The 11,303-nt window shown below is 48.6% G+C and overlaps 2 protein-coding genes across 5 annotated transcripts in view; one reads left to right on the top strand and one right to left on the bottom strand.

The window, feature by feature from the left end:
- The window catches only part of LOC148144426 (uncharacterized), a 256,117-nt gene extending 249,348 nt beyond the window's left edge, over positions 1-6,769 (top strand). Inside the window, exon 10 of the mRNA XM_087975326.1 lies at positions 5,328-6,769. Within this exon, the coding sequence (XP_087831452.1) occupies positions 5,328-6,769 (1,442 nt within the window). The remainder of the gene's footprint in view (positions 1-5,327) is intronic.
- Positions 1-11,303, bottom strand: part of LOC148144423 (uncharacterized) — a 158,587-nt gene that overhangs the window by 111,848 nt on the left and 35,436 nt on the right. The window lies entirely within an intron of this gene.

Below are 11,303 nucleotides of genomic sequence, written 5' to 3'. Positions count from 1 at the left end.
ACAATTATACACTGAAAAGTAAAGATACTCTTCCCTAAATACCTGCAGGGTTAATAGTTCTCTTGCTGTACCCTTTTCTGTATGCTTTTTCTATATCTGCAAAAACAACACTTTACCCCATTTCTAACAGACTATCATTAACTTCACAAGGGAACGGCTGTGAGTGTTATCACTTGGTGTCCTGTTCACACAGATTCACTGATGCTGAGGTAAACGTTCTTAATTGCCTCACAGCATCCTGTTATCACTTGGTGAGCCCAGGTGTCCCTATCTTTAAGTTCTCTCCTCTTTCTGAGCCTTCCGGCCTGTTTATTTTCTAGTGCAGTAAATGTGTTCAATAATTCAGCATTACATTTTAGTCTGAATGTTTAAAGACAAGTTTTAAGGCTATAGACTTTCTCACCCAGATGTCCACACCCTATTCCTCCCTTTAATTGCACCGCGATCACTGAAAGAGAAGGCTAGTCCAAACGAATGCCCTTCAAGGTGGTCCAGCCATCAACATCCTGCAGAGCGGCACCACCATCTTCGCAGCTCATCTGGTCATATTTATCATCGCCTTCGACACGTGTGGGTGAGCCATCGGATCGCAAAAGGAGCATCTTCTGGGGCAAATCTATATCACTAAGGGACCTCATAAGCCTAGCAAATAAACACCTAACAATACCAATACTGATAAACAGACATAGCTCAATTGATAAGCCAATTGTACCATGAGCCCGATCTGCAGTTTCCCCAACTAGTCCCTTCAGTCATTCTGTCAAGGAATGCCTGGATCTCTGCTTGTATCTTAGTAATATTGCCAGTGAGATTGGGAATGCCCATAGTGCATTTATCTTGGACAATGGTGCAGACCTCACCCTCCTGGGGGAGTACATAGTCTAAGGCATACCAATTCTGTACAGAGTAAAGACACAGGTCTGATAATCCCAGTTTACTCGGTTTCAGAGCCTCTTTAGTCTTATTTCCTCGAAAGGTCAGGCCTTCAAAGAGGGAGTTGCGGTTCTGTTGACTTGTCACCCCTGCCGATCCTTCCAACCCCAGGGTACTCTGGATTCCCCAGCCTATCGGGTGTCCTGTATTGTCACCCAGTCCCTTGGGATCCTTCCAGTTGGAGCAAGGTTGGCTGAGACCGACCGCTGCATCCTCCTCAGATGGAGGTTCCATCGACTTGTCCACTGGCCAGGACAAGGTCCTGTTGTGGGAACAAGGGCTCCGATAGTGACCTTATGAGGGACATCTTTGCCATCCAGGACAAGGAAATTGGTAGCTTTACCTTAGCTGAAGAAATAATAGTCTGGTTTGGTGTATATTAGGGAGAGTTTGTCAAAATAGGTTACTGAAATGTTACAGCAGGGGGTCTGGTCAGGTCAGGTCTACAGGAGTAAAGGGTCGACGTTTTGCAAGAGGAGTTGCTTGAGCGCTGTAAAAAATGGGCCAAGTGACTCGAGCACTCGCACTGTATGGGAGACAATGGTCCTCAGAATGCTGTTCCCATTGGGCTCTCCCTTAGCTCTATTGTACATGGTCTTGGTGACAGTATCAGGTTCTGAAAAGAGAAAAGGCCTATAAATGCGCAAGGGAAGGGTTCCGTTCCAGGTCCATGTGCCACATAAGGCCTGCTGTACCCCGGCCAGTGTTACACCAGCTGTTTGTATACACAGACCCGAGGTATTGGAAAGTGATATTTCTCTTCGCAGGGTCGGCAGTCGGAAGTCTGACGAATAGAATGGAATCGGGGACTGGGGACGGGGCAAGTAAGTCATCTCCCGATAGAGAGGAGTAACATATTACTGCCTCTGGGGTGAAGAGCGTTCTGTGGGCCTGTATAAATAAGTTGTTTGTGGATTGAGGAGTTTCCCCTATCAGGCTTCTCTTTTCTCGAGTCGGCCCGTCCTGCAAAATGGGATGGTGTACCTCGGCGTCCTTAAAATATTTACCATAATAACGGGGTTGATCATTTTTATCCTCACTAGGCTTGTGTCTGCAGGTAAAATCAAAAAAACATGGTAACGACATGATAACTCCCACTGATTTCTACTGTCCAGATGGACCATCTGGTCTTTCTGATGTAAGAGTCCATTGCAATAATCAATCTTCATCACGTTCCACACGTCAAAAGCGTCTGGTCCGGTGCACTGGACGACATCTCCTCAGCATCGGTGGTGGATAATCTCTGATCATTCCTGGTCGCATCCATACTTAGTGGCTTTCCCCATCAGGACGTTATACGTGATCAGAAAGGTGAGGAGATAAGCGATCCCCCACATGTCCCTCCTCTTAGTTCAAGTATCTGTAATAAGATTAACATTAGAACAACAACAGCAAAATTCAAAACCCATCTACAATGGTGCAGTTGGACCCAAGCTGAGCGCCCAGTGAATGTGACCACGGTAGGGGTGTGAAGTAAAACCTGGAAGGGTGTTTTAAAAAATTCTCAAGGTCAAGGACCAGGCTCGCAGGAAAGTAGTCTGACACAGAACAAACAGCCAAGAGGCGAGTCTGCTAGAATATAAGTGTTTTATTCCCCGCAGCGTCGCCACAACCAGGTCTCGTACTTACAACGGGTCTGGTTTATACTCACTCTACGTGTTACCGGAACTGGGAGCCGTCAGTTCTCGTAGAGCGGTTGCCAACAACCCACGCTCGGCGGTTAAACGCAACCCCGGAGCAGACTCTACCGAACTGGAGACTTTTCCAGCTGATATACTCTTTTCGAGATCTAAACATTCATGTGAACAGCAGAGCAAGGCTGAAAAACACATTCCATTCTGGTCACATACAGATAAGAAGATTCACACGGGAAGGTGTGTAATAAGATTCACACGGGACTAAGCGACACCTTCCATTTTCGGTTAGATTCACACATGTATTGGGACACAATTTTAACCCTTTCACCACATTCCACTGCTTGGCCCAATACATGTGTTACATTATGATTCACACATGTATTGGGACATAATTTTACACCACAAAGGGGCCATCCCAACAAGGTTGGAGACCTTTGCCAGTCCAGTTCTTGACGAGCACGAATGAACCAGGCTCTACCCGTGACGAGGCTGAAAGGGAGGGTACATCGCTGTAGGCCGCACGCTCCTGGGAGTAAAAGGCACGCATAACACTAGTTAGAGCAAGAACATAACTAATCATTGCTTCAGTCATGTGGTGGAAGTGGACTGAGAAGGGAGTTGAATCGTTCCAAGGGGTACGGAGGCGGTGACCAGAGAGACTCTCAGCTGGAGACAGTCGTGTCTTGCCTGGAGACATGGATCGCAATTGGAATAAGGCCACAGGGATTAGCATAACCAGGAGAGGCCACACTCTGCCACTAATTTGGCAAGTTTAGTCTTGAGTCTGGCTAAAACATTCAACAAGGTCGGCCGCCTGAGGATGATAAGCACCATGCAGTTGCTGACAAATGCAAAGCTGGGAACAGAGTTCTCCGTTAATATTACCTACAAAGTGTGGTCCATTGTCCGAGTTAATGCACGCAGGTATACTGAAGCAGGGAATTATTTCCTTAAACAAAATCTTCACCACAGTCTCAGCAGTAGCGTTAGGAGGAGGGTAGGCTTCAATCCACTTCGAAAAGACATCAGCAATAAGCAAAACACATTTATAGCAACTCAACTCATTTCTACAACTCAATGAAGTCCAGTTGAAGGCCGAGATTGATAGATTCTTGTTGTCTAGAGGAATTAAGGGCTACGGGGAGAACGCTGGTAAGTGGAGCTGAAATGCGCATCAGCCATGATTGAATGGCGGAGTGGACTCGATGGGCCGAATGGCCTTACTTCCACTCCTATGTCTTATGGTCTTATGGTAAGTGTCTCCAAGGGACCCTCCAGCAAGGGAGTTCTCGTAGAGATACTTGAACTAAGAGGTGGCGGATCGCCTACCCACTGACCTGTTTGATCACGTACAACATCCTGATCGGGAAAGCCACTGACTGAGTATCGATGCGATCTGGAACGATCTAAGATTATCCTGATGTCATCTGGTGCACCAGACCAGACGCTTTCAACGTGGAGTCGCTTGAACGATGGCGTGAGCTGCCAGAGGAAGTGGTGGGTGCTGGTACGATGACAAGTTAAAAGGCTCCTGGATGGGCATCTGAATATTAAGGGTTCAGATGGGTCAGGGCCAAGTGATGGCAAATGCAACTGGAGTCATAGAGATGTACAGCACAGAAACAGACCCTTTGGTCCTTGCTGACAAGATAGTCAACCCAATTTAGTCCCAGCTGTCAGCATCCGGCCCAGATAGAGGCCAAGTGATGGCAAACGTGACTAGATTAATTTAGGATATCTGGGCAGGTTGGGCCAAAGGGTCTGTTTCCGTGCTATGTGACTCTAATTGTCTTCAGTGAAAGCAGAAGTGTGGTTATGAAGGCTGGACTTTCAGAGCATGATTTGCCCTGACTGGGAGCAGAAGAGTTTGACTGAAGTGTATTGGTGTTAATGCCTTGATGTCTCATTTTGCTCTCACCTTCTCGGGGTCATTAACCATTTTGTGTCTGGTCCTTCCTCAAGAAGCTGCATTGCAGGTTTACCCTGAATTGTCACCTTTTTTTTGCTTCACAAAATCAGACCTGCTCACTCTCAGCAGGATCCCAGCGTTGTAAAAGATATTAACTTTCAGGTGGAGGTAGCCAAAATTCAGAGAGATGTCAGTCTTGATGTTTTTGCTTTTTCTGCCCCTGTAAGATCCTGAATCAGCACCTTCAGGAGAATTAGATAGAGCGGAGTGAGAACAGAGGGGGAGAGAGAGTGGGATGGTGCTTTCAATTTTATGGAACAACAAAAGAATATTCCACAGAAAGTAGAATTGCTTGTTCTGAATTTCTACCCTGCACTGATAGTGATGACTTTTGTAATCTCTTTTTGCAGAGTATTTGAAAATCTGAAGATTGAAGTTTCAAAATCAACAGATGAAGGGCTCATGCCCGAAACATTGACTCTCCTGTTCCTCGGATACTGCCTGACCTGCTGTGCTTTTCTAGCGCCACATTTTTTGACTGACTCTCCAGCGTCTTCAGTCTTCACTTTGATGTCAATGTCTGACAGTTACACAATCCATCGGGACCGCAACGATTTTTGACTATGATTTCTGTGAGAGGGATCAACGCTTTTTGGTTCCTGTTTGAGGACGTTTTCAGCATCAATGGGACTGGACGAGAGCCCCCACTGTTGCAGCGCACTGTGCGTGGAGCCTGAAACAGTTATACGGCCTGGAAAGGGGATTTCACGGCACGGAGGGGCTCTACACGTGTTTGTGTACAGCTGAAGCTGTGGCCATGGAGAAACCTGAGGAATCCCGCCCTGTAGAGGAACCGTGGAAGTGTGGCGACTGTGGGAAAGGCTTCCGTGTCCTGTCTGCCCTGGAGACTCATCGGTGCAGTCACACCGGGGAGAGGCCATTCCCCTGCACCAACTGCGGGAAGGCCTTCAGACATTCCTCCCACCTATTGGCCCACCAGCGGGTCCACACAGGGGAGAGGCCCTTCAGCTGCCCAGAGTGCGGGAAGGCCTTTACCCAGGCCTCCACCCTGCTGAGGCACAAGCGGGTCCACAGGGAGGAAAGGCCTTTCAGCTGTCCCGAGTGCGGGAAGGCCTTCAGCAATTCCTCCACCCTGCTGATCCACCAGCATGTCCACACGGGAGAGAGGTCCTTCAGCTGCCCAGAGTGCGGGAAGGCCTTTACCCAGGCCTCCACCCTGCTGAGGCACCAGCGTGTCCATACGGGGGAAAGGCCCTTCAGTTGCCCTGAATGCGGGAAGGCCTTCAGCGATTCCTCCACCCTGCGGAGTCACCGGCATGTCCACACAGGGGAGATGCCATTCACCTGCTCTCAGTGTGGGAAGGGCTTCACCTGCTCCTCCAATCTGCGGAGCCACCAGCGTATCCACACGGGGGAGAGGCCCTTCAGCTGCACCAAGTGCGGGAAGGCCTTCAGCAATTCCTGCGCCCTGTTGAGGCACCAGCATGTCCACACCGGGGAGGGGCCGTTCACCTGCTCTCGGTGCCGGAAGGGCTTCACCTGCTCCTCCACCCTGCAGAGCCACCAGCGGATCCACACGGGGGAGAGGCCGTTCACCTGCTCTCGGTGCGGGAAGGGCTTCACCTGCTCCTCCACCCTGCAGAGCCACCAGCGGATCCACACAGGGGAGAGACCCTTCAGCTGCTCTCAGTGCGAGAAGGCCTTTACCCACGTCTCCTCCCCGATGACCCACCAGCGTATCCACACGGGAGAGAGGCCGTTCACCTGCTCTCAGTGCGGGAAGGGCTTCACCTGCTCCTTCAACCTCCAGACCCACCAGCGGGTCCACACAGGGGAGAGGCCCTTTAGCTGCCCAGAGTGCGGGAAGGCCTTTACCCAGGTCTCCATCCTGCTGAGGCACCAGCGGGTCCACACGGGGGAGAGGCCCTTCAGCTGCCCCGAGTGCGGGAAGGCCTTCAGGAATTCCTCCACCCTGCTGACCCACCAGCGCGTCCACCCGGGGGAGAGGCCATTCACCTGCTCTCAGTGCAGGAAGGCCTTCAGGAATTCCTCCACCCTGCTGACCCACCGGCGGGTCCACACGGGGGAGAGGCCCTTTAGCTGCCCAGAGTGCGGGAAGGCCTTTACCCAGGTCTCCACCCTGCTGAGGCACCAGCGGATCCACACCGGAGAGAGGCCGTTCACTTGCTCTCAGTGCGGGAAGGGCTTCACCTACTCCTCCAACCTGCAGAAACACCAGCGAGTTCACGTGCCATCGCAGGGGGATTGAAGGAGTGACGGCCGAGTGCCATTATCGATTGGATGATCAACCCGGTTCCGGGGACTCCCGGGTTCGAATCCCGCCACGACAGATGGCAGAATTGGTATTCGGTCAGAAATGTGGAGTTCGGAATCTAACGATGAGACCGTTTCAGGGAGGGGGTGGTGCGGGGGAGAAAGCCCCCATCTAATTCACTCTCTCCCTTGTTAGGGAAGGGAACCGCCATTGTGGGAAAGGATTCACTCAGTCGTTCCAGCTGCATCCTTTACCCGGTCTGGCCTACACGTGACTCCAGACCCACAGCAGTCTGGTTGACACTACACTGCCCCTTCCTGGCAAATGAGCGGGGAGAAACTTACTTGGAGACAGGGTATGGGTTGAAATTGCTGAGTGAGGCAATACTTCCTCCGGGTTAGGGCTTTACCAATGATCCAATTACAAAGGGACAACTTGGTGCTGGCCAATAGTAAAGACAGTGAGAGGGGTGGGACAGGGGAGGTGTCGTGTGTGCGCTTTCACCTTGAGGTGCTCAAAAAGCAACTGCTTTTTCTCTGCCTTTTTGCTGGGGGGATCTGAAGCTGTAACAAAGTTGGGTCGCAATAAAGGTTACCTGAACTTACCACCGGGCTCAGATTCTCATTGAAAGCTTTGAGCTCCAAGAGGTTTTTGTTTTAAAGCTGCTCATTTCTTTCAGCCTCCTGCACTAAGTTTAGAACATAGAACAAAGAACATAGAACAATACAGCGCACAACAGGCCCTTTGGCCCTCGATGTTGCGCCGACCTGTGAAGTATTCTCGGCTCATTCCCTGACATTATCCCAAAATCATCCATGCGCTTATCTAAGGATTGTTTAAATCTCCCTAATGTGGCTGAGTTGACTACCTTAGCAGGTAGGGAATTCCACGCCCTTACCACTCTCTGCATAAAGAACTTGCCTCTGACACCTGTCTTAAATCTATCACCCCTCAATTTGTAGTTATGCCCCCTCATACAAGCTGACTTCACCATCCTAGGAAAAATTCTTTCACTGTCTACCCTATCTAATCCTCTGATCATCCAAGATGTCTCTTTCAAATCCCCCCTTAGCCTTCTTCTTTCCAATGAGAACATACCCAAGTCTCTCAGCCTTTCCTCATAAGACCCTCCCTCCAGACCAGGCAACAACCTGATAAATCTCCTCTGCACCTTTTCCAATGCTTCCCACATCCTTCCTGAAATATGGGGGCCAGAACTATACACAATATTCCAAATGTGACTGCACCAGTGTTTTGTATAGTTGCAGCATGATGTTGCGGTTCCGGAACTCAATCCCTCTACGAATGAAACCTAACACACCGTATGCCTTCTTCACAGCACTATCTACCTGGGTGGCAACTTTCAGGGATCTATGTACATGGACTCCAAGATCACTGCCTTCCTGATATTCTTCCCAAAGTGAATCACCTCACATTTAGCTGCATTAACTCCATTTGCCACCTCTCAGTCCAATTCTGCGAATCCATCCACCTATGCCTGCATCTAAGTCATTTATAAAAATGACAAACCGCAGTGGTCCCAAAACAGATCCTTGTGGCACACCACGAGTAACCGGACACCAAGCTGAATATTTTCCATAAATCATCACTCGCTGCCTTCTTTGAGAAAGCTAGTTTCTAATCCAAACTGCTAAATCACCCTCAATCCCACGTCTCTTCAAAGTTTGGGAGAAGATTTGTAGCTCGGGTGCTCGTTGTTGTGGTTCTGTTCGCCGAGCTGGGAATTTGTGTTGCAGACGTTTCGTCCCTGTCTCGGTGACACCATCACGATAAATGCTGGAGGAAACATCACAGAAGCGCTTCACAGGAGGCTCCCAAGCACTGAGGATGTCACCTAGAGAGGGGACAAAACGTTTGCAACACAAATTCCCAGCTCGGCGAACACAACCACAACAACCCATGCCTCTGCTATTTCTCCAACAGCCTGCCATGTGGAACCTTATCACAGGCTTTACTGAGGTCCATGTACACCACGTCAACTGCCCTACCCTCATTTCCATACTGGTCACCTCAAAAAATGCAATGAGGTTTGTGAGACACGATCTGTCTTGATGAAACCATGTTGACTATCTGAAATCAACTTGTTGCTTGCAAGATGATTATAAATCCTATCTCTAATATTCCTTTCCAAAAGCTTTCCTTCAACAGAAGTAAGGCTCAGTGGTCTATAATTACCTGGGTCATCTCTGCTGCCCTTCTTGAACAATGGCACAACATTAGCAATCCTCCACTCTGATACTAAGCCTGTAGACAATAACAACTCAAATATCAAAACCAAAGGCTCTGCTATCTCCTCCCTCGCTTCCCAGAGAAACCTCGGATAAATCCCATCGGGCTCAGGGCACTTGTCTACTTTCACTCCTTCTAGAATTGATAACACCTGTGTGCAACTAACCTCGATCCTTTCGAGTCTAATATCTCGTACCTCATTCTTCTCCTCTACAATATTCTCCTTTTCCTGAGTGAAGACAGATGAGAGATATTCATTAACACCTCTCCAATCTCCACAGGGCCCACACTCAACTTCCCACTTCTATCTTTGACTGGCCCTATTCCTACCCTAATCATCCTTTTATTCCTCACATACCTATAGAAAGCTTTAGGGTTCTCCTTTATGTGTTAAAGACTGCTCATGTCCTCTCTTTGCTCTTAACTCTCTCTTTAAATCCTTCCTAGCTGATCTGTAACTCTCCATCACCTCATCTGAACCATCTTGCCTCATCAACACATAAGCCTCCTTCTTCTTTGTAACAAGAAATGCAATTTCTGTTGTAAACCACGGTTCCCTTACCTTATCACTTCCTGCCTGACAGGGACATACCTATCAAGGGCACACAATATCTGTTCCTTAAACCAGCTCCACATTTCAATTGTTCCCATCCCCTGCATTTTGCTACCCTATTCTATGCATCCTAAGTTTTGCATAATTGCATTATAATTGCCCTTGCCCCATCAATAACTCTTGACCTGTGGCATGTTCCTATCCCTTTACATCGCTTCATGAAACCTAACTGAATTATGGTCACTCTCTCCAAAGTGCTCACCTTCTACTAAATCAAACATCTGGCCTGGTTCATTACCAAGCACCAGATCCAGAGTGACGTCCCCCCTTGTCGGCCCTTCGACATGTTGTGTCAGAAAACCATCTTGCACACACTGGACAAAAACTGATCCATACGACATACTAGAGTGAAAGCATGAGGTAAAAACAATGACTGCAGATGCTGGAAACCAGATTCTGGATCAGTGGTGCTGGAAGAGCACAGCAATTCACAGAGATGCTGCCTGAATTGCTGTGCTCTTCCAGCACCACTGATCCAGAATCTAGAGTGAAAGCATTTCCAGTCAATGTTGGCGAAGTTAAAGTCCCCCATAATGACCACCCTGTTCCTTTCACTCCTACCCAGAATAATTTTGCAAATCCTCTCTTCCACCTCCCTGGAACTCTGCAGAGGCCTGTAAAAAAAACTCCAAGCAGTGTGACCTCTCCTCTCCTGTTTCTAACCTCAGCCCACATTACTGGAGTAGACGAGTTCTCATCAAAAGTTCTGTCAGCCACCGTTATACTATCCTTGACTAACAAGGCCACGCCTCTCCCTCTTTTACCGCTTTGGCTGTTCTTAATGAGAGATCAAAACCCTGGAACCTGCAACATCCATTCCTCACCCTGCTCTCTCCATGTCTCCGAAATGGCCACAACATCCAAATCCTGGGTACCTATCCATGCTGCAAGCTCACCAACTTATTGCGAATACTCTGGCGTTGAAGTAGACACACTTCAAACCAGTTCGCTGTCTGCCAGCACATTCCTGTGACCCTGAAATCCTGTCCCTGTCCTTCCTACTCTCATCCTCCTGTGCATTGCAGCTACACCCCCCGGTTCCCATCCCCTTGCTGAGCTAGTTTAAACCAACCCGAATAGCACCAGCAAATTTCCCACCCAGGATATTAGTACCCCTCTGGTTCAAGTGAAGACTGTCCTGTTTGTACAAGTCCCACCTTCCCCAGGATGAGCCCCAATTATCCAAAAACCTGAAACCCTCCCTCCTGCACCATCCTTGCAGCCAGGTGTTCAGCTGATATCTCTCCCTATTCCTTGCATTGCTATCACGTGGCACGGGTAACAAACTAGAGATAACCACTCTGTTTGTTCTAGCCCTCAGCTTCCACTCTAGCTCCCTGAAATCTTGCCTTACATCCCTATCCCTCTTTCTGTGGGAGATTAGAAATGTTTTTGCAGATGGGTGAGGGGGTGTAGTGGGGGGAAGGGAAGGGGAACATTATACAAACGGTCGAGGAATTCTTGTACCATGTAGCATACTTAAGGCTAAGACTTTAATGAATATAGAGGGTCTTTTAAAGAAAATAGTTTTAAGCTAGGGAATAACTTTAAAGTGTTGTAGTTGACCACAAAAAGAAGCAACAGGGGCATTTCACAATAAAGCTTATAGTATGATAAGAGAAACTGGATAAAAGAACAAACTGTAACAAACGAGGAACAAACAAT

Source organism: Chiloscyllium plagiosum, unplaced genomic scaffold (genome assembly GCF_037043375.1).
Source record: "Chiloscyllium plagiosum isolate Xiang-an unplaced genomic scaffold, Cpla_swu_hap1 HiC_scaffold_27, whole genome shotgun sequence".
Taxonomy (NCBI): domain Eukaryota; kingdom Metazoa; phylum Chordata; class Chondrichthyes; order Orectolobiformes; family Hemiscylliidae; genus Chiloscyllium; species Chiloscyllium plagiosum.
This window is presented reverse-complemented; position numbering and strand designations above follow the sequence as displayed.